At 38.8% G+C, this 24,449-nt stretch overlaps 1 protein-coding gene across 1 annotated transcript in view; it reads left to right on the forward strand.

Annotated features, from left to right (window-relative positions):
- The window catches only part of MYH11 (myosin heavy chain 11), a 149,435-nt gene that overhangs the window by 116,870 nt on the left and 8,116 nt on the right, over positions 1 to 24,449 (forward strand). The window contains 17 exon segments of the mRNA XM_040356919.1: positions 1,405 to 1,576; positions 2,381 to 2,593; positions 7,341 to 7,485; positions 7,571 to 7,777; positions 7,865 to 7,969; positions 8,077 to 8,229; positions 8,886 to 9,134; positions 9,215 to 9,427; positions 10,333 to 10,545; positions 10,631 to 10,792; positions 10,950 to 10,998; positions 11,001 to 11,077; positions 11,201 to 11,289; positions 11,618 to 11,741; positions 11,835 to 12,043; positions 16,959 to 17,067; positions 19,693 to 19,865. Coding sequence (XP_040212853.1) covers positions 1,405 to 1,576; positions 2,381 to 2,593; positions 7,341 to 7,485; positions 7,571 to 7,777; positions 7,865 to 7,969; positions 8,077 to 8,229; positions 8,886 to 9,134; positions 9,215 to 9,427; positions 10,333 to 10,545; positions 10,631 to 10,792; positions 10,950 to 10,998; positions 11,001 to 11,077; positions 11,201 to 11,289; positions 11,618 to 11,741; positions 11,835 to 12,043; positions 16,959 to 17,067; positions 19,693 to 19,865 — 2,662 coding nt within the window.

Consider the following 24,449-nt stretch of genomic DNA (forward strand, 5'->3'; position numbering starts at 1 on the left):
CTGACCTGTGAAATCTGCTTTACTTACTATTGACCCCTGAACTCTGAATTATTTACAGCCGCCCTATAAACTCTACAATACTTACTACTAGCCTTTAATCTCTGCATTACTTACTCCTGACCTGTACACACTACATTACATACAACTAATCTGTCAACTCTGCATTACTTACTACAGACCTCCGTCTTCTCCATTGATTACTACTGACTTTTGAATTCTGTTATATATCACTGACCCCTGGACTCTGTGTTGCTACTGACCTCTGTGTTACATACTACTGACCTCTGCTCTGTATTTCTTTTTCCTTATCCCAGAATCTTTCCTTACAAACTACCTGCTCTAGACCTCTAAACCCTGCGTTATTTACTACAGACCTCTGAACTCTGCATTACTTATTACCGATCACTAAACCCTACATTATTTACTACTATCCCTTGAACTGCATTACTACTGACCACTGAGTTACAAACTTCTGACTTCTAAACTCACCATAATTTACACCTGACACCCTTACTCTGCATTACATTCTACTGACTTCTAAATGCTGTTACATACTACTGATCCCTGATCTCTGCTTTACCTACTCCTGTCCCCAGCAATCTGTGCCACAAACTCTTGACCTTTGAACTCTGTGTTACTTACGTTTGACATCTACACTCTGAGTTACATCCTACTGACTTAAAACTCCACATTTAATACTACTGACACCTGCACTGTGAATAAGGGTGAATGACAAGTGTCTTATGGATGCTAAAACATAGTTGAATACTGTTTGTGATACTTTTTTATTTGAACAAATAGTTACATTTTCGGAACAAGATTTCAGGTTGTTCCCTTTTCCTCAGTCAAAGCAATACCTGGGCCAAGAAAAAAAGGAAAGCATCTTAAAAATTTCTCCTGAAAATGTAACTGTTCAAATAAAATTTTTTAATGGACTAAGTAATCAACTGCGTTGTTTCAAATGCACATACAGGTGGGAAACCGTTATATTTTTACAGTGATAATACCACAAATGCTGGGGCTTATTTTAGTCCCACACTACAAGCCATGCACCGTGATGCAACACTCACTTTATTGTCTACGCCTCCAAGCATTCAGTGGGCACCACATTTTCTTCTTCATACCATCAAGACATCCCTCAAAACTATGCATACATATCTTGGTGTCTCTCATTTGAATTGTTTTTTGTCTGAATACCTTGAACATCTTCCTCTTGTTCTAGAAGTCTGTGACCAATTGTTTGAGGGTGTTTAAAAATGACAGCATGATGTTGTGACTGTTACTAAAAATGAGGGTATGGTTAAAAGAGGGCATAGTCTGTAGGGTGTTCCCAGATTCGATTTAAAAAATCTGGTAACCTTAGCTTTTCCTCTGTGCATGTGTGAAATCTATTTTCTATTCTAGTTCGTCTAAAGAAAGAAGAGAAAAGCAGGCAAGAATTGGAAAAAACAAAGAGAAAGCTGGAAGGTGAAGCAAGTGATCTCAATGAACAAATAGCAGAACTTCAGGCACAGATTGCTGAGCTCAAACAGCAGCTAGCCAAAAAGGAAGAGGAATTACAGGCTGCCCTTGCCAGGTAAAATTAAATAAAGAATGTGCATATTTGCAGTGTGGGATATTACAAAATATACTGTATATACCCTAACATAACTATTATACAGGCAAATCATCATGGATGTGTTTCAGAACTTCACCAATCATTATGTACACATAATTCATTTGGGTAGAATGGAAAACATGTTTTAGCAGAATAAATGTAGCATATTTTCATAAACCCGTGTGCATGAAGCCACAAAAACATTAGAACTACCTTTTTTTCCACCTTTTTATAAGTGATCACATAATCTCTGTTTTCAGCTGCATAAGGAGCTAAGGGAGGAGAAACAGCAGCACACTGGTCTTCCCAGTAAATGGCTGTGCGGGGGTGGGGGGACGTGCCAGGACAAGTCTGATCATTGCAGGAGAGCAAGCTAGAGAACTGACCATGCTGTGTCCTCATCCCTAATGTGGTCAGTTGTTGATAGGAAAGTAGAGAGACTGGCAGAAACACCAAGTATTTCACACAAAGGAAGCAATACAAAGGGAACAGGATATTGTACTTTTTTCTTACAAGTACATTGTAGAGCAGGCACATACCAGGAATATGATATGTTGGGTTTACATATTCTTTAAAAAATCCGTTTGGAATGGGGGTCAAGTTTGATAAACTAATCTTGGTGGATATGGACAATTCTTTTAATGCATGAACTAGAACCACTTGAGTCTAATAATATGATTTGCTGCAGAGACTAGTACAATACCTGGATATGGATGGTAGCACTTGTATTACAGTCTTGTTGTACAACTAAAATGCTGCCTTTCTATTTTGTACACCATGAAGGCTGGAAGATGAAATTGCCCAGAAAAATAATGCATTGAAGAAAATCCGTGAATTGGAGGCACATATCTCAGACCTGCAGGAAGACTTGGAGTCAGAAAGAGCAGCAAGAAACAAGGCAGAAAAGCAAAAGAGGGATTTGGGTGAAGAGCTGGAAGCTTTGAAGACGGAGCTGGAAGACACACTTGACAGCACAGCAACACAGCAAGAACTCAGGTGAGTAGATCACAATGCCAAGAGAGCAACGGAGATCAGACAGGGTAGTCAGGTCTAATTAGGCTTAATGATATAGCTTAGTGTTATTTTAAGAAATATGATCCTTGTGCATTAGAGCTTTGGTTTACAGATCTGGAGAACTAGGGAGTGCAGTGCGGAGCAGAGACGAGCAACTAAACTGATAATAGGCATGGAGGAGCTCCGCTGTGTGGAAAGATTAGCTGAACTGCATTTATTCACTTTAAGACTTCATGTACACATAGCCTACTTTGACCGCTGGGTGAGGGGAAAAAAATGTTCCTATCCTGAACGCAAATCTGTCATGTTCAGGAGAGGGAGGTTGAGGCTCCACTAACCACAACAGCTCCTAAATGTACATGGACACATAGGCTTTTATGGGGTTGAGTTTAGGAGATTTGGCAAAAAAAGTGAAGGAGCTGTAGTGTACATGAAGTCTTAGGAAAGGGCGATTAAGATGGATGTATTTATACTATATTTGGTCCCTATAGTGAACTTGGTGTAGATTTTTTTCACTTTCAGGTCTTTACAGAGTACAAAGGGACACTTTTTACATCTGGAGGAAAAGAGATTTAACCTTAACATACAGAAAGGCTTCTTCACAATAAGAGCTGTAAAAATCTGCAATAGACTCCCCTCAAGAACTAGTTCGGCCAGCTCAGTAGAATGTTTTAAAACAAATGCTGGATGCATTCCTAAATTCACAAAATATAACTGGATATTAACATATATAGGTAATAACACCAGGGAAGGATTGCCCCATGGGGGCTCAAGAAGGAATATTTTCCCCTGCTTGAGCAAATTGGATCATGCTTTATTGTTTTGTTTTTTTTGGTGTATATGGAGGCTTTCTTTTTTTTCTCTCTATATTAATTGAACTAGATCAGGGCTTCTTAACCTAACTGGTCCACAGATGGGTTTTCAGGGGGTCTGTGAGGGTCAGATAAAAAAATGACCGTTACAATAATATTTGCAAAAAAAGGAATGAGTTTTTTGTTAAGATTGTTTACTTTATTCAAGCTTTGTGTATGTCATATACTGTATGTATAAGGCAATTACATTTCAAAAAAGTAAAGTACATTCACTGCATGCAATTTCTTTTATGTGAATATTTTTGTGTAGAGGCTCCATAGCTTTTATCTGATTCTTAAAGGGGTTCCTGACTCAAAAAAGGTTGAGAACCACTGAACTAGATGAACTAGGATTCAGGAACTGTGGGTTAAGCCCAGGTAAACACGTACCGAATATTGGCTGGTTCAGCAGGAACCATCCGACTTTGAGTATGTGCGTATTGTCGTCTGTTCAGCTGGTTTCTGATGAACAGGCATGCTGAAAATCACAGGACATCTTTGTGTTAATGCAGAGATCTGTCGTGTTTTTTTTCCTTCAACCCAAAAAAAAACATTATCCGTGTGTACCAGCTTCAGTTTCTCAGATATGGTTCCAATCTGATATCCAAATGATTATGTATGATGTACTAATTACTTAACATATTTTAGAGATTTTACACGTCAGATTGAAAAAAAGACACAAGTTCATATAGTTCAACCAGTGAAAAAAATATATATATATACATGTGCATCTCAAAAAAATTATATAAAAGAATATCATCAAAAAGTTAGCTTAATTTCAGTAATTTAAAAAGAGAAACTCATGTATTTTATATAGATGTGTTACACACAGAGTGATATATTTCAAGATTTTTTTTTTTTGTTGATCTTGGCTTACAGCTAGTGAAAACCCAAAATTCTGCATCTCAGAAAATGTAAATATTACATAAGCCCAATAAAAAAAATGATTTTTAATACAGAAATGTTGACTTACTAAAAAGTATGTCCATATACAGTATAGTATGGACTCAGTACTTGGTTGGATCTCCTTTTGCAGTATTTACTGCATCAAGGTGTTATGGAGGCCCAGGTTGCTTTGATAGCGGCCTTTAGCTCATCTGCATTGTTGAGTCTGGTGTCTCTCATCTTTCTCTTGACAATACCCCACAGATTATATATGGGGTTTAGGTCAGGCGAGTGTGTTGGCTAATCAAGAAAAGTGATACCATGATCATTAAACCAGGTAATGGTACATTTGGTAGTAGGGGCAGGTGCCAAGTCCTGCTGGAAAATGAAATCAGCATGTCCATAAAGCTGGTCAGCAGAAGGAAGCATGAAGTGCTCTAGAATTTCCTGGAAGAGGGCTACTCTGACTTTAGACTTGATAAAACACAGTGGACCAATATCAGCAGATAACATGGCTGTCCAAATCATCACTGACTGTGGAAACTTCAGACTGGACCTCATGCAACTTGAATCTGTGCGCTCCACTCTTCCTCCAGTCTCTGGGACTTTGATTTCCAAATGAAATCAAACATTTCCACGGTCCGCGATGATTTGGGGAGCATGTCCACAGTGTTAGTCCACTGTGTTTGATCAAGTCCAAAGTCAGCACAGCCCTCTACCAGGAAATTCTCAGAGAACTTCATGTTTTTCTCTGCTGACCAGTTTTTTGGAGATGCCGATTTCTTTTTCCAGCAAGGACTTGGCACACTGCCAAAAGTACCAATACCTGGTTTAACGATTATGTTATCAATGTGCTTGATTGATAAACTGATCTTTCCAAGCCTGTAGGACTTTACCTTACACATTAGCCGTGTGTGGAGAACTGTGTCAATGCTTTTTGAAAAATCCAAGTATACCGCGTCCACAGCCACGCCTCATTCCAAGGCTTTACTTATCTCCTCATAAAAATAAATCTGATTTATTTGACAACTTCTGTCTTCACAAATCCATGCTGTCTGTTGCCTAAAATTTTTTTTTTTCCAGCAAGAACTCATCTATGTGGTCTTTTATTAAACTCTCCAAATCTTCCCAACTATAAACATTAAACTAACAGGTCTAGTTACTTGGTGAAGACGTTGATCCCTTTTTAAAATATTAGGCACCACTTTGGCCTTATGCCAATCAGTAGTACTATTCCTGTCATTAAAGCGGGGGGTTCACCCTTAGAGGGCACTTTTTCCCCTTAGATTCCTGCTCGTTTTCTCTAGGGGAATCGGCAATTTGTTTTAAAATATGTGCAGTACTTACCCGTTTACGAGATGCATCCTCTCCGTCGCTTCCGGGTATGGGCTGCGGGAATGGGCGTTCCTTCTTGATTGACAGTCTTCCGAGAGGCTTCCGACGGTCGCATCCATCGCGTCACGATTTTCCGAAAGAAGCCGAACGTCGGTGCGCAGTATACAGCCGCACCGACGTTCGGCTTCTTTCGGCTACGAGTGACGCGATGGATAGCGACCGTCGGAAGCCTGTCAATCAAGAAGGAACGCCCGCTCCCGAAGACCCATACCCGGAAGCGACGGAAGAAGATGCCCCCAGCACCGAAAACGGGTAAGTACTGCTCATATTTTTAATACAAATAGCCGATTCCCCTAGACCGAACGAGCAGGAATCTAAGGGGAGAAAAATTTTTTTTTTTAGAAATGGGTGAACTCCCGCTTTAAATAGTCCTGAAAAGTTGAAACAATGCCTTTGAAATGACAGGCTCCATTCTTTTAGGATCTGTGGGTGCTGTGGGTTGGATGCTATCAGGTCCAGGTGCTTTATCACCTTTATCTGTCTAAATATTTCTGGACCATATCACTTTTGAGACATTAAGGATTATTTGGGGCTGTGTCACTACCACCCCCATTATGGACATGTGCCCCATGCTCCTTTGTATACACAGAGCTGAAGAAAGTATTTAATACATTTGCTATCTCTTTGTCACCAGTCAATTTTAAAATTATAGTAAAAGGTAACAACTGTGTTTCCTGCAAAATGCTGTGTTTGCCTGTGATTTTACAATTATTTTAAGGCAATCATTACTGTAAAGCAAAAAAAAAAGAAAAGGGTTGCTACATACAATACATAGCATCAGCCTGACATTTTTTGGACTAAGGGTGTTAAAACATTATTTAAGAGTCAAGATACAGTACATAGGAGTAAAAAAAACATTATAATTATTTATTACTTTGTTAAATCATAAAAGCATAATTTTATAAAGCAAAGAGAAATGTGCAGTAACCAGTAACAACCATTAGGTAATGACATTTTGCTGTTCTGACTGCTGAAATCTGATGAGTTGTTATAGGTCACAGTACCTCACTATTTTTTGCACTAAATTATATATTTTGATAGATTGTAGAGTGGAACCTCGGTTTACAAGTAACGCGGTCAACGAGCATCTTGAAAGACTAGCAACTTTTTTTTTTAATTGACTGTTTGCGAGAAATCAAACCAATGAGGTGCAGGGGTGCCGGAGCCGAGCTGATCTGAGCCGTTCAGAAATGCTCGGAAATACTCCATTCCTTGGGTGTTTCTGAGCTTCTGAGGTCAGCTGAGCTGTCCTCTGGCTTTTCCGAATGTTTCAGAGGCTCTCCGGTGCCCCCCACCTCTGGCCACATGTGGTACTGCATGCCATTGAAGTCAATGCAGATCTAAATATTTTCGTTTTCCATTGACTTCTATGGGGAAACTCACTTTAATATGCGAGTGCTTTGAATTACAAGAATTATCCTGGAACGGATTATGATCGTAATCCAAGGTTCCACTGTATTTTAAAACATGGTGTAAATACCTATAAAAACCAAACAGAATTCTGCTTTCAATGACCTGTCAATAGTAGACTGCTGAGAACTGACGATTGTTGCAATAGGTTATAATGTATTGAGCATTTGCACTATGGATAATTACAGAGCAAAGAGAGAACAGGAAGTTACTGTTCTGAAGAGAGCATTGGAAGAAGAAACAAGATCACATGAGGCCCAGGTTCAGGAAATGAGGCAAAAACATACTCAAGCTGTTGAGGAGCTAACAGAACAACTGGAACAAGTAAAAAGGGTATGATGTCTTTATTGGCATACAAAAAAGATCACATTTATTGGCAAAATACCTTCCTAGTTTACAATGTGTTTTCTGTCCATAGGTTAAAATCAACTTGGAAAAGAGCAAGCAAGGCTTGGAGAAAGACAACTCTGAGCTTACAATTGAGATTAGATCACTGAACACGGCCAAACAAGATGTAGAACACAAGAAGAAGAAGCTTGAAGTCCAGTTGCAGGAGTTACAGTCTAAATACACTGATGGAGAACGGGCCAGAAATGAGCTGACAGAAAAATCCCATAGAGTACAGGTATTGTAGATCATAATTTTAGGAGCAAATATTTGGATTGAAGATGATAATGTTGTTTGTACTAAATTTGTTTTCTTGCACCTGTAGGTAGAACTGGAAAATGTCACAGTTCTGCTAAGTGAAGCAGAGACCAAGTCCATTAAGCTTTCCAAAGATGTTGCCAGTTTACAATCCCAGCTCCAGGATTCACAGGCAAGTTATTCAATTTTAAGCATATATATTATTTTACATGTCAATAGATAAAGGCCTTTATTATTGGGGGAATGTTACTGAATTATTTATTGGCCTTCAATTTGCAGGAGTTACTGCAAGAAGAGACCCGGCAGAAGCTGAATGTTGGCACCAAGCTTCGTCAAGTAGAGGATGAGAGGAACACACTTCAGGAGCAACTAGATGAAGAAACAGAGGCCAAACAGAACCTGGAACGTCACATCTCGACTCTAAATATTCAGGTACTACCATAGCCAAGAGTAGTTCTACAGATAATTCATTGATATATGCACAGCATCTTAAGGCATACATGTTAATACTTTCACTTTTCAAAGAATCTCAAATAACCTGCTTATAATATGCATAATCAAATGGTATTTTGTAAGTAATAAAAGTTGTAAGATGCAAGGTTGTTATTCCAAAGCACAAAAAAAGCAGTTTGAGACACTTTATTACATTTATTACGTCTCCACACAGATGCTGGTATAGTCGAACGTCGATAGTCCAGTGTTCACTGTAGCAAAGTGTTTTATTAGACACAGAAGTGAGAGGTGCAGTTCAAATGCTAGGATGAGCATAGAAAGTAGCCCTGGCATACTTGTCAAATACCCAAATAAGATCTTAGACTCAACAGGCCTATTGGTATCTGCCAAAGCAGTTAACACGATTGGGAACAATTTGATTAATTGACTGGTGTTCTATACGGTGGTAGCTGTATGGCAGCTCATGAAATAGGTAACACAGGTACAATTTAGTAAGTTTGCATACAGTGTTGTTACATGTTTAATGTGCAAAACCGACACAGTTATGAGTGCACATTCATTGGTCTATACAGAATATCTATATTGTTTTTACCAACAGAGTAGCTTATATTATGTTCACCACTGTCCTGTTTTAGCTTTCAGATTCCAAGAGGAAATTGCAAGAATTTACTGCCACAATAGAATCTATGGAAGAAGGTAAGAAGAAATTCCAGAGAGATATTGAGGCCATGACACAACAGTTTGAGGAGAAAGCTTCTGCTTATGAGAAACTGGAAAAGACCAAAAACCGCCTACAGCAGGAACTTGATGACTTAATAGTTGACTTGGACAACCAGCGTCAACTTGTGTCCAACCTGGAGAAGAAACAGAAAAAGTTTGACCAGGTTATCATACTACTTGTGATTCTAAATGTAGGTACGTTTTGTTTTCCAAGACCAAGTTGGCTAACTTTAATCATTTTCAGATGTTAGCAGAAGAGAAAACTATTTCTTCAAAATATGCTGATGAGAGAGACAGAGCTGAGGCTGAGGCTAGAGAGAAAGAGACCAAAGCGCTATCACTTGCCAAAGCTCTTGATGAAGTTATTCAAGCAAAGGAAGAACTTGAGAGGGTGAACAAAATGTTGAAGGCAGAAATGGAGGACTTGGTCAGCTCCAAAGATGATGTTGGAAAGAACGTAAGTAATGTTTTTTCAGTGGCAACTTTGGTTAGTAATTGATGCCCACATATAGCCATATTTTATTGAAACATCAGTTAATATTAGTTTGGTGGTTGTAAAGTTACATGGATGAATTACTTTGATTCTCTCGGTTTTAGGTTTGTTTAAGGTCTCTCTGTTTTGGGTCTCTGTTCAGTATAGTATGTGTTTTCCTAAAATTATAAATATATACTTTGCAGAGCCATGCTGGTCTGTCATGTGACCTCCCTCTGTTTTTCTAACTGAATAAGTGAGCACAGTGGGAGGGGCTGAGATTCCCCTCTGATGAATGCAAGGTGGCAGAGGGATGTCACATGACTGCACAGCAGGGCTCTGCAAAGAAGGTATTTAGCATTTAAATTTATGAAAAACACACACACACTGTACTGAACAGGGACCTAAAACAGAGGGGATCTAAGTAATTTGTAACATATTTCTTTACTTTACCAACACTGGAGCAGCTTCAGGAAATAGAATTACACAGGCATGAGAGGAAAGGAGAGAAGAGGGGTGGGGAGGAGATCATCTCACACACAGACTATGGAACTGACAGGAAAAGAAGGAGGGGGAGGGGCGTTACAGAGATGCTGAGGAGAGAGCAGGATGATGGAGGCAGTTAAACTGGATCAGTAGCTATGATAAATGTGGTCAGTTTAAACAGGGGAAACAGGAACAGGCAGGATCAACCAGGTATTGTACAACATAGAACGGACACTACAGAAACACTATGCTATATACTATGCCTTAAAGGGACAGGAGCATTTTGTTATTTAGGGTTACAACCACTTTAAATAGCCAAACAACAGATGAAATCTCTAGTCATATATTTTCTAAATTTTAACTTCATTTTTAGCCATATCTAGCTAAATATTTTGTATACAAAGGTTCATGATTTAGAGAAGTCCAAACGAGGCCTTGAGCAACAAGTTGAAGAGATGAAGACACAGTTGGAAGAGCTGGAAGATGAGCTTCAGGCAGCAGAAGATGCCAAACTTAGATTGGAAGTCAACATGCAAGCTCTGAAAGCACAGTTTGATAGAGACTTACAAGGCAGAGATGAGCAGAATGAGGAGAAAAGGAGACAGCTGGTTAAACAGGTAACAGTATAAATAAGGATTTAAAAGCAAAAGTCAGGAAACAAAGAAAAGGCCACAGAGAAATTAACACTTTTTTGTTTTCAAGGTACATGAGTTGGAAACAGAACTGGAAGATGAGAGGAAACAAAGAACTTTGGCAGCTGCAGCCAAGAAGAAGTTAGAAGTTGACCTTAAGGATCTAGAAGGACAAGTGGACTTTTCCAATAAGGGTCGGGATGAAGCTATCAAACAACTAAGGAAATTGCAGGTAAAAAATAAATAATAAAAAGCAAAATTATGACCATGTGAATATTTCATGGTTTATATACAACTTCAAACAAATGTTCACGCTGTTTTTTCTATTTAATTTAACTTTAACTAAATGTCAGGTGGCATTATACGTTTTAAACAAAATATAATTTCAGGCTCAGATGAAGGACTTCCAAAGAGAGCTTGATGATGCCCGTGCAGCCAGGAGGAAATATTTGCTACTGCAAGAGAAAATGAGAAGAAGGCCAAGAGTCTTGAAGCTGAACTCATCCAACTACAAGAGGTAAAATTTATATAACTTGGCTGCTCACGGTTGACTGCACTGTTAAAGAAATGGGACAACTAGAACTTCAGAAAACACTCTACCTAGCCCTAGAATCCTACTAATGACATTTTGTCCTGCTAGGATTTGGCTGCTGCAGAAAGAGCAAGAAAACAAGCAGAGCTGGAGAAAGAGGAACTGGCAGAAGAACTTGCAGGAAGTGCATCTGGGAAGTAAGTAGTATGAAAAAAGCTAAGGTGTTTTGATGCCCTCTAGATAAAACGTTCAAAAGACTCCTAAGGCTAAACCACAGCTCCAGATTTGAAAAGGCTCAGAACCACTGACAGGTTATTATTGCCTTCTTTTAACTCCATTTGGAAGCTGGCCTCTCACTTCTGTTGATTCTGCATAGGCAGAGCGCGTATAAAGCCTGTGTGTCTACAGTTCTTTGGACATTCTTAATTCCAGCTTTAGCTGAACAATTCATATTCACTCTCATTGTGGCGTTGTTGTACCAGCACGGTATAGCCACTTATAACCTTATTCATTTAATCTATGCAGATCATCCCTCCAGGATGATAAGCGCCGGCTGGAAGCTAGAATTGCTCAGATGGAGGAGGAGTTGGAAGAGGAACAGGGTAACATGGAGGCAATGGGTGACAGAATGAGGAAAGCTATGCAGCAGGTGGGTATAATAATAATTATTTACATCTTGCTGTACATTATGTGATTGGTTACAAGAGACAGTGCTGTAAGGTGTGTTCATCACTGTTTCAAGGCTGAACAACTCACAAATGAACTGGCAGCTGAACGAAGCACATCACAGAAGAATGAGGGCGCACGACAGCAGCTTGAAAGACAAAACAAAGAACTGAAGAACAAACTACAGGAAATGGAAGGCTCTGTCAAGTCAAAATTCAAGTCTAGCATTACTGCCTTGGAAACCAAGATTGCTCAGCTTGAAGAACAATTAGAACAGGAATCCAGGTGGGCAATGTGGAATGCACCAAATAGTAATTTAGAAATTATTTATCCATATCTAATAAATAATGCTTTGTGTAACAGTGATAAATACAATTTCTAGAGGAAAGCCTAACATGCAGTGCAAACAAAGGGCAATGAGATACAGTAAACCATTGTAACCAATAGGACATCAATTTCCACATGTCTGACAGCATTCATTTTTTTTTATTATTGATTTTCCATGCTTGTTCCTTTGGATTGGAGCTCCAATGTCCTTTGAAATATGCTCTATAAATAAAGTCCCCAAGATTTTGAAATCTTTGCTTACACTTTTTCAGACATCTTCAATAAATCATCTGAATTCTGCTTGTATTCATAATAGAAAAAAGATGAATTTTCATTGGTTGCAAAGAGTTACTGTATTTGAACATACCCTTTTCCCTTACTTCGTACACACGACCATTTTCCTAGACAGAATCCATAAAGAAACTTGGTGGCAGAGCTTTTTTGCTGAGGGAAAACGTCCGTGTGTATGTATTTCGTAGAGAAAACTGTCGTGGAACTCGACGAGAAAAAAAGAGAACAAGTTCTCTTTTTCCTCGTCGAGAGTCTCAATTTCCTTGTCGTGTTTCTCGTCGGGCTGGTTTGCGACGAGAAACACGTTCGTGTGTATGCTTAGAAACCCGCGCATGCTCAGAATAAAGTATTAGATGGGAGCGTGCCTTCGGTAAAAGTAGGGTTTGTAATGGAGAGAGCACATTCGTCATGCTGTAACAGGCTGAAAAGCGCGAATCGTCTCTCACCAAACTTTTACTTAACACGCAGTAACATGAGATTAGCAAAAGCAGCCCCAAGGGTGGCGCCAGTGGAATCAAACTTCCCCTTTATAGTGCCGTCGTACGTGTTGTACGTCACCGCGTTTGAGAACGACGAGATTTTGTCTTGACAGTGTGTACGCAAAGAAAGTTTGTCAAGATTCTCGACAAGCCTAACAAGGAACTCGTCGAGGAAAATGAGGTTTCATTTACGACGAGTTCCTCGGTCGTGTGTACGAGGCCTAAGTGTTAAGAGCCTTCTTACATGCAGTCCTTACCTTGCATCTATCTGCACCACAATCACCAGCACCATGGCAGGGGTACATCTGACATCTTTTCTACTTTGACTATGCTGGAAGGAACCTTTAAGCACTAGTCTGTTTCCTAGTCTGTTTCCTAGGGGTCACTTAGGCTTTACCCATTATGTGATGTTTATCAGACCTCCTCTGAGCCACCTGTGTTGATGCCGTTTTCAGAACCCTCACTGGAGCTCTCAGATGCAGCAACGGAGAATGTGTCTGCGTCAAAGGAGTTTCTATCACAACTGTTTAATTTACTAGATAAGTCTTCATACACACATCTAGTATAGGTGCCTGTGGGAGCTCTCACTGCTCCCACTACTACTGCTAATTCATCTATGCCATTTGAGTCAGATCAGGAGCTGAGTCAGACTAGGGGCTCTCCCCAGAGTCTCCATTAGACCACTAAAAGTTGATTCAAGCTTTGCTAAGACACTCTGGTTTCAAGAGTTGTTCACGACTAACTTTAGCAATTCTATTAAGATCAGTTACTGGAGACACAAGAGCACAGCTAAGGCCTTTTCTAATCACTGAGAGTTTGATGATATTGCTGGACTGAAAATACCCTGACAAGGCCTGTCCTGATGATAAAGTGACCAGCTTTGCCAATGAGGAACCTGCCAGTGTCCTCCCTGTTACAGATTCGCATGTTTCATGAATCTAGTGGACAAAAAGGTGGAAACACTCACCTTTAAAAAAAAAAAAATATTACAGAGGCTCTGCTTGCTCAGAGCCTATGCCAAGTGGACTTACATCCAAACCTAGGTAATGAAGGGTCACCCCATCACTTAAGAGTCCTAATGCAAGCCAGCGAGTTCTTATGTGATGCCTCAAAATATCTGAATCTCCTAATTTGTCCCATTAGATCTGAAGCTATTACTTTAAGCAGGATTATTTTGCTTAAAGGGTCACTAAAGGAAAAAAATGTGTTTGCTGAAATGACTGTTTACAGGGTATAGAGACATAATAGTTAACCGATTCCTTTTAAAAATGATTAAAAATAGATAAAAAACAATCATATAATGTACCTACAGTTTAGTTTAGTTTCTGCTGTTGTTTCCTGGTTCTCTGATGTACAGAGCCAGAGAGCCAATAGAGGGCATTGATGCTTTGTCTAAAACCCCTCAGCACCAATCCAGTTTCGTTTTACAAACAATAATCACACCTCCTTGATTAGTCACCACAGTGAGAAATCTCCCAGTACTGTGGTGATCAGGAAACAGACAACAAGGAAGTGTCCAGAACAGAGAGGAATTACAGCAACATCAAAGCAAAAACGAACAATGAGGACATGAAACCACGACTGCATTAAGGTATAGGAAGCTATTTAGCTAAAAAAAAAAATCCTTTAGTGACCCTTTAAGTTTCCACCTGTTTGAACCTACGCTTGAATATAAGGATGCCATAGGAGAAAACAGTACTCATCTTTCCTAGTCGCAGAAGCTAAGATTTGGAGATATTTAAATCCTTTCACTCTCCCTTGAAGCAAACATCCCAACAAAAGCTTTGATATTAAACACCAAATAAAGTGACTGACAAATCCAAGCCAGCATAAAGTTTTTTGCTCACTAAATGACAAGGTGGGTTAAAGACTTCTAATGTTTGGCTTTGCAACATCTTATGTTGAGACAAGGTAGGTTGTCTGGAATATAGAGTTTCTATCTCTCCCAAATAACAGGTTGCTTCATATCCATTCTTTTTTACCCAGCATACATCTCAGCTGAGATGGTACTGTTTTATCCATCCTGAATCTTAAGGCACTCAATATCATTGTCTCGGAAAATTCCATATGAAACCAATCTAATCTGTTGTAGCATCCCAGGATTTTGGAGAATTTCTGACTTTTGTGTATAAGAGATGTTTGTTTTCATGTTCCCATGTTTTTCCTCTTTTCTGTACTTAATGATAGGGGAACTACACTTGATGATTCAGTAATAGCTCTTCCAAAGCCAGGGGCATTTCTGTTGTTGCATATTTTGACTATAACATATTCTTGCAGAGATACCAAGCCAGGAACTCTACAGAGTTGCCAATGGCTTGTGAAGCATCATAAGTTTTATCTTAAGTGGGGTACACACTGTGAGAAAAATCGAAAGAAAAATTCCAAAAGAGGAATGATCGCTCAATTTTTGAATAGTGCGTACACAACTTTCAACGTCCGATTCAGACTTTCCAAATTAAAATTTCAAAAGGAACAAACTCCAAAAAAAATCTTGTAGCGTGAACAGAACTAATGATTTTAGTACTGTTTCCGTACGGCTTACATAAGAGAAGATTTGGATACGAAAGACTGCGCATGATCAGAAACAATAAACAACAATATTATTAATGAAAAATGTGTTGTGCGAACAATATAAAGTAATATCAAGTCAATCAAGTAAAAAAAAATCATATATATCAAAAACTGTAAATAAGAATGGGTTAAAAAACATTCAAAAATAATCCAATAAAGTCCATCCAAAAAGAAGAGAAATACTCTTGTGCAAAAAAGTTCATTTATACTTGTGTATCAACAATAATCCATATTTAAGTGTGGATAGCAAAATCTTGACACCAGTGCCGGCCCAAGACATTGTGCTGCCTGGTACCAAGAATGAAATGCTGCCCCCCCCCCCAAAAAAAAATTACACCCACCAAAATGCCCCCACATCCATTATTTTATATCATGATAACTGAAGTGGACCTATCATGGCTCTATACATGTATATAGGAGTATAAAGAGGACCTGTTATTGTTGTTTACATGTATAGGAGTATAAAAAGGACCTGTTATGGCTCTAATTATGCAATTAGCCCCACAGTGGAGCGGAGAGCAGAACGGGAGGAGCGGTCGGGCGGCAATTAGCCCCACAGTGGAGTGGAGTGGAGAGCAGAGCTGGCGGAATGGGATGGCAGGTGGGTGGCAATTTGCTGCCCCCCTGAAAGTGCTGCCTGGTACAATGGCACCATCGGGTCCCATGGTAGGGCCGGCCCTGCTTGACACCCAAAGTTGCACACCCAACTCTCAAGCCGCTTACCAGCTACTCTGAACCCAAGATGGGGGTCTGGCTGTATATTATCCCAGTATCCCCATGAGGTGAATGGATCTCAGAAACCAAGATTCCAGGATGGGTTACCATACAACCAGGATGTTCAACAGTTGGCTCAGCAAAAGTGAGACACAAAGGAGGAACTGATAGTGTAGTTATTTAAAATGTAGTCTTTTTAATGAAGGTTAAAACTACTTACAAGTAGGCAGGAGTAAAATTGCATATAAAACAATCATTCACATGCAGACACCTCAGCGGGTGTGATAAAGTCACCGCTGGGGTGTCTGCATGTGATTGATTGATTTATATGCCCCCCCTTCCCCCCTACTTTCATTATAAAATTGTGTCTTCCTTCGGTTTTAATGATGACATGATCCTCTCCACCTTTTGCACATCTCCTCTTTATTCAAAGAATATTACACTTCACTACCTGGACATTGAGAGAACAATCAGGGTTTACAAAAACAATACAGATTTTTCCTGATGCTTCTTCTCCCTTAGATTAGTAGCTTTTAATACCAGAGGGCCCGTATAATTACGGTTCCTTAAGGTTATCAGAGGCTACTTTTCTGATTGTTGGCTACTCCTGAGGTGTGGTGGCCTGCAAGGGTATGGCCCAAAGGGAGCAGCTATGCATTCTGCCTGTAGCTGTATTATACCCGGTGGTCTGCTGTCTTACCCTGTGAACTACTAAAGAAATACAATTTATATTTATACCGTCCATCTTTAACAGTTGCTAAATATATTTATTTTTTTATCGCACACACTTAACTAAATTACTTTTTTGAAAATTGCAGAGACAAACAGGTACAGGCAAAATCTTTAAAACAGAAAGACAAAAAGCTTAGAGAGGCTCTTCTACAAGTTGAAGATGAGAGGAAACAGGCTGAGCAGTACAAGGACCAGGTAAATTCCTCTGAAGTAACCATTCACTCATTTTAAAGTGTATTTCCACTTTTTTCTCAATTGAAATTTATTGAAAGTTTTTACCAGTTGACAATTGAAAATATAGCGAATATCAAATACATGTTGTGTATGTGTGTCAGTATACAAAAATTTAAGAGAGGAAAATGACAAAGTATAAACCTAAAATAATGAATTGGGAGTGGCATAATGGATCGGATTTTATGTTAATAGTTAGTTAGTAGATATAGGGAAGGTGGTGATGGAGTTTTTGTAAATTGATTAAATAATAATAATATTGTATATAATAATAATAATAATAATAATAATAAATTATTTATAATTAAGATTAACAGAACAAAAAACAGAACGAAAAAGAAAAAGAAAATGGCCTGGTATAATAGATTAAGAGGTTTATTGTTATGAAGATTTAATATTATATCTTAATCGTGGGTATAAGTATTGTGCTTAAGCATTAGCATCTTTAGTATTTCCACTTTTTAAGCCATATTGAGATAACACCTACTTTATATTTGTTACATGTTACGTGGGGGGCTATTTTTAGGTATACTGTGTGAATGGTAACATATAACAAACATAAAGTTGGGGTTTCTCAAACGTGACTGTGAAAGTGGTAATGTTCTTTAAAGCGGAGTTCCAACCACAATTAGCATTTTTTAAATGCATGTCCTTTCATCCTGTGTTTTTAGAATATAAATCCGGTCACTTACTATTTTACAATCCGCATAGATATTCAAAAAAAATAGTTTATAAAACTATATCTACACCGTTGTCATTTTGCTTGTGGGCATTGTGAAGCCTACAAGCACTTACTTCCTGGAAGTTTTGGATGGGGAGTGATAATTGGACAGCGCACTGCATCCTGGGAAATGATGACACACATTTCCCAGGAGCATTAGAGGGAGATGATGTCAGAATCCTAGGTGGTTTCAAAGGCAGATTTTGTGGGACCGCATAGCAACAGGCATTTCCAGATGAGTAAAAAAATAAAAACATTTTTTTTTTCTTTTTTAGGTGTAAGCTACAGTTTAAAGCAGTTTTTTTTTTTTTATGGAACCTCCACTTAAAGCCATGGTTCTATCTTGCATTGATGAGTCTAAACACCCTAAACAGTTGCATATTGCTGTGCATATTATTCTGTATCTTTGGTATAGATCTATGTTACTGCTCAGTGGGCTATAGTGACAAAAAATAGCCCAGTATCCGTTCATTAAAACAAACTCGGTTTTTGAACCTGTAATGCAGACGGTCGTTTTTTGTGATGAAAAAAAACGACGTTTTAAAAAACGTCATTTAAAATGATCGTGTGTGGGCAAAACGTTGTTTTATGTCTTCAAAAAAACAGCAAAAATTCGAACATGCTTGAATTTTTTGTGTCGTTTTTCAAAACGTCGTTTTTTGTTTCACAGAAATTGACCGTGTGTAGCAAAAACGAAGTTTAAAACGACGTTTTTAAACCCACGCATGCCCAGAAGCTAGTTATGAAGCGAGCTTCAATGGAAAAGAGTGGTGAATGTAACCTCGCTTTGCTAGAGCATTGTGAAAAAACGATGGTGTGTAGGCAACATCGTTTTTGAAAATGAAGTTTCAAAAACGTTGTTTTATTTCATGATTTAAAACGTCGTTTTTTTTATCACAAAAAATGACCGTCTGTACGCGGCATAAGAAAGTGGTGAAATTCAAATATCTGTTTTAAAGTCAATCTGCAGCAAGACTTTTTATTTTGTTTTGGATAAAGTTTGGTAGGGTTAGACCCAGTGCTATCCTTTCATTGCTGATTGTGTCATTAGTTGCAAGAGTTCTCAGTGTGACAAAATCTAAGTGATGGAAAATATCATAAAGTGTAACTAATAGCAAAACCTTTTCATTTTGAATGGAGTCGGGGAGGGTTATAACCCCTGCCAGTTTTTATTTGCAATCTGTGTCCCATTGGGGAGATTAACTGCAACTTCCTGTCCCATAGCCAAACAGGAAGTGAGAGGAAATCCCTCTAAAGTGAGGGAATCCTTTTCTGTCACCAGAACTAGTGTCCCCATTGGAAGATTTCCTCTCTATTCCTGTTCTGATGTCAACCCAGACATTTGGTGATAATAATAGTAAACAGGACAAATAGAGAGTGAATCTCCCTAACGGGGGGGACACAGGCAGAAATTTAAGCTGACAATGGTTCTAATCCCTCTCCACTATATCCAAAACTAAAAACATATGTTTTGCCTTTACTTACATCTTAATTTCTTGTCTATTCGATCAGACAAAACAGGAGGTGAGCGAAGATCCCCCCAACAGAAGCACAGGAAGCAATAAAAACACATTTTCAAAATTTTCTAGTAGAGCAGGAAAGTTTAGAACCTCTGTCAGAATGTTGTTGTGGTTTGTGTCCCTACAACAGCTTCCCCTCACTTCCTTTACAAGTGGTGAGTGTCTGATAGAACAGGAACAAAGGAGAAATCTGGCAGAACAATCTCCTCAAACGAGGCACCAAATTTAACAGGCTTTGGCTTGAGTTGGGCTCTATGCTAAATGTATTATAATTCTGGTGGACAGCTTCTTGGTTCTTTTTAATCCACTTCACCAATAAATAAAAGAGTTTCTCCATATTTATTTAAGGCTGAAAAGGGACTTGTGAAACAGAAGCAACTAAAACGGCAACTCGAGGAGGCTGAGGAAGAAACACAGCGTCTCAATGCCTCTCGGAGAAAAGTACAGAGAGAGCTTGATGAGGCTACTGAAAGTAATGATGTGTTGACCAGAGAGCTTAGTGGGCTCAAGAGCAAACTTAGGTGAGATACAGTTGTCAAGGCAAATTTTTTTGAGAAATTACAGTTATATTTTTATGATATTTCTTAAATTGCTCCCCTGGTACCTCAGTCATTTTAGCTTTCATGGTCCTTTAAATCTTGAGGGCATAACAAATGAAATCTGCAATGGTTTTGCTTGACAGACAGAAAAGTTGGAATTCTCATCAAGGCTTCTTTTATACTTGCAACCACCAGTTGATAAAACCAGGCAGCTTAGCCGCAGTTCTATCGCCCCCCCAAACCACCTGCCCATGTATTTGCTCAGGGTTGTACACATGACATTACCACAATGCTGTCCTTTCTCCCATTCAGTGGGCATTACCACTGCTGAACGTGATCAATGTAAGTCAATAGGGCAGCCCCACAACCAAGTGAAAAGCATGCAATTGTAGCATGGTAGTGCAGCATTTACAGAGTTAAACCCGGCAGTGAGGAGACGACACAATGCTTCCTTTCCATCTATTAAATAGCATTGCTCTTCAGAGGGCCCTGCATGTGGAAGTTTGGCTGATTACACTATATAGAGCATTCTGTGGAGATGAAATTAATGGGGGATATTTTTCAGTAGAAGATCCTTTTTAAAGTAAATATACCACATTCTTCAAAACAATTTTTTTTTGCACTGGGATGCCATTGTGCAGGACTTCATAAAGATCTCTCCAACAAGCTTGGTTTGGTACTAACATCATGGCTTTTATTATCTCTTTTAGTTTTAGTCCAGACTCCACAAAATTAATTTTCTACAGGATCTTGTCATTATCTTAACAATGCCCTTTTGGCTAAACTTAGCCTTTTTGAATTGCTGAGGTACTCTAAGAGAAAATTATGTGCATTTTCAGTCATCAGACTAGTTGTTGTTTTTATTATAGTGTTTGCATTAAAGTCATTTAATGGATATTTTATTTTGGTATTGTATTACATAAAGCAAATTGTAGAGTAGTCACTGGAGGGAACAAACAGTCCAATTGCAATCATTCTGTCTCCCTTCTTAACAACAGTTCTTAACAACTGTCTCTGATTTCGAGGGACTGTCCCTGACTTGGAACAAATTCCTTTTGTCCCTCTTGCCTCCTCATTTTGGTACGATCGATAGAGCTGTATATTAAATGCACGTTTTATCTTTCAAAATGTGTATCCCAGTGCTAAAACTTTCATCCAATTTCTATATTGTTTCGTTTGTAAATTTTAAAGTCAGTATACAGGAATAGTAGTGCTGAAAAAAAGAGCTTGTGTGTTTAACTAATAATTTTTCTGTGTGATTCACCTATAAGGGGGTGTCCTATGCCTACATACTTTTACTAATAGGTGTCCCTCGTTCTCATAACAAAAAGTTGGGAGGTATGGTTGAAATATGCTATTAGCTTATCACAATGGGACTGCATTGATTTTAATGAATTGGATAACTTGAAGACTTGCATTGTCAGAAAGAGAAGTGCAACACATTAATTGTTTAGCACTATAGAAAAAGCAGAGCCTGCATATATAAATAGCAAATATGGCTGCCCCCATATTTACAATCACCTCAGTGTGAAAGCACTCGGGCTTTCACACTGAGACTACAGGGCAGGAGTTTTTCAGGTGGTATTTCGGCACTATTTTTAGCGCTAAACCGCCTGAAAAACTCCTTGGTGTGAAAGGGGTCTTACAATTATACATAGATAAATAAAACTTTTAAAGATGATACATTTCAATCTAACCATAAATATACTATTAACAACAAGTCAGAGTTTGCAGAGGATTTAGGAATTTCTAATTTAAAGGGCCTTGATGATAGGAACACAGCAGAAATCCAGGGCACTGAAGGAAGAGAAACATAAGCATAGTGCTGAAACCCAAGAAAGTAAGCACAGGGTCAGAACTCAGAGGCCTCGTACACAGAACCGTTTTCCTCGACAGAATCCATCAAGAAACTTGGTGGCAGAGCTTTTTTGCCGAGGAAAATGGTCGTGTGTATGTTTTTTGTCGAGAAAACTGTCGTGGAACTCGATGAGAAAAAAAAGAGAACAAGTTCTCTTTTTCCTCGTCGGGAGTCTCAATTTCCTCGTCGTGTTTCTTTTCGGGCTGGTTTACAATGAGAAACACGTTCGTGTGTATGCTTAGAAACCCGCGCATGCTCAGAATAAAGTATGAGACAGGAGCGCACCTTCGGTAAAAGTAGCGTTTGTAATGGAGATAGCACATTCGTCACGCTATAACAGACTGAAAAGCGCGAATCGTCTTATACCAAACTTTTACTTAACACGCAGTAACATGATTAGCAAAAGCAGCCCCAAGGGTGGCGCCAGTGGAATCGAACTTCCCCTTTATAGTGCCGTCGTACGTGTTGAACGTCACCGCGTTTGAGAACGATGAGATTTTGTCTTGACAGTGTGTACGCAAAGAAAGCTTGTCAAGATTCTCGACAAGCCTAACAAGGAACTCGTCGAGGAAAACGATGTTTCATTTACGACGAGATCCTCGGTCGTGTGTACGAAGCCATAAGCATACTTCACAGCTTTTGTTATCAGATGCCCTGTGCACTGGTTATACCATTATCAGTGCATCAAGGGTTGTAATCAACCTGCTAATTTAAATTAGCCCTTTTATTGTCTTTATTAATAAAATGCAGAAAGTGATACTTGGAGATTCCAAACTTGACAAAGGACCTATCAGTGTCAAAAACATAGCTACTTTGAACAGTGGAGTTCTGTTTTTTGTACTTCATTTATGAAGACGTTATAATAGATTTTAAAATATTTTTTTAAATTCAAGTCTCTTGTGTGGTCCACTTTTACATTGAATACACAACAGACAGGGACAAATGGAATCATAACCGGAAAATTGATCCACTATCTCTAGATAATGAGGGCAGAGCCCTAAATGGACAAAAAAATCGAAGAGAAAGAGGTAAAGACAGACAAACAAAACAGTCCAGATAGAGAAAACACCAGACTAGAAGTTAGTGATTCACCCTCAAATTTCAAAGCAGAAAAACTTAAGTCATTCAAGTCCGCACTATCAGAAGCTCAGCTCAATCTGTTCCAACTACCATTGGCACCTGCAGTTGTCTACAATTTTGACGGTCTACATTAGAACAGTAGCGGTCAACTTACTAAATAACAGGGATCGCAAGTCCCCGATGTTTAGATGGCCATACAATAGCTTTGTTTTTAGTCATGTTTTTAGGTTGCTATAGTGTGCTCTTAACAAGTGGTCTGTAACAAACTCAAGTCTAGGAGTCAATTGATTCAGATCCTGGGCTTAGTGCTGTCATTGACAATTAGCAGTTCTGGTGTTATAGCCCTCTAAAGCTGCTGACATTTAGTGTGCAGAACACTGTTCTCCAGACCAGTGTTTCTCAACTCCAGTCCTCGGGGCGCACCAACAGGTCATGTTTTCAGGATTTCCCTCAGATCAAACTGCTGTGGTAATTACTAAGGCAGTGAAACTGATAAAATCACCTGTGCACAATAATGGAAAGCCTGAAAACAAGACCTGTTGGTGCGCCCCGAGGACTGGAGTTGAGAAACACTGCTCCAGACTATAAAAATGCTCTAACGCTCTACTACTTCTAAAGGAATTACATATGTACCTAGTTAGAACAGGCAAGTAATACTTTTTGACAGTGTTTGCACTACAAGTTCATATATTTGATTGTCCAGCAAGGTACAGTGGGCAAAGAAAAAAATCACCCCCCCTTTAAAATTGTGTTGCTTTGCAGCCTAAAATGAAGACAAACACAGTTTTAATTTTTGTTTTATCCAGCTGTATTTACTCTGTGCAACTTATAACATCCAAGATACAACATGTCTGTTTTTTATTATTATTAAAAAACAGGATCACTGAGTTGGAAAAAAGGATCACCCCTCTTAAAAATGACTTGTAAACTCAATCAGGTCACGTGTAGTTAATCTACCTTATCAATGGCACACAAAGCCATTTGACTTTCAACTGTGATCAGATTGTAACACAGGCACTCCCTGAATCAGGACGTTGCTCCAAACTGGATGAAAGAGCTAGGAGGAAACTGGTCAGAGAGGCTACCAAGTATGCTCTGAAGCAGTTTCAGGAATTTATGACAAAGAGTGGTCATTGTGTGAATGTGATAGCAGTATCACAAATTCTACACAAATGTGGCTTGTATGAGAGGGATGCAAAAAAAAGGCACACCTCAAAAAAGCCCACATTCAGTCATGACTGAGCTTTGCCAAAACGCACCTTGAAGATTCTGAGGCCACATGGAAAAAGGTGTTATGGTTAGATGGGACTCAAATGTTATTATTTGGCCTCAACACCAGTGTTAATTTCGTAGACTAAAACCAACTAAAACATTTTAGTCAACTAACCCAATACCATTTTAGTCGACTAAAATACGACTAAAACTAAAACAATTGAGATGACTAAAATGGGACTAAAACTAAAATGCCATTTTAGTCAAAAGACGACTAAAACTAAATTGAATTTGATGTCAAAATTAACACTGGTCTGTAGTGCATGTTCATACCTCAATACCATAAATAATAACATATTCGATTTTTCACTCCATCAGTATATAATGAGTTTGGAAATTGTAGAGAAATGCTTAAA

The sequence above is a fragment of the Rana temporaria genome, chromosome 6 (assembly GCF_905171775.1).
Source record: "Rana temporaria chromosome 6, aRanTem1.1, whole genome shotgun sequence".
Classification (NCBI taxonomy): Eukaryota; Metazoa; Chordata; class Amphibia; order Anura; family Ranidae; genus Rana; species Rana temporaria.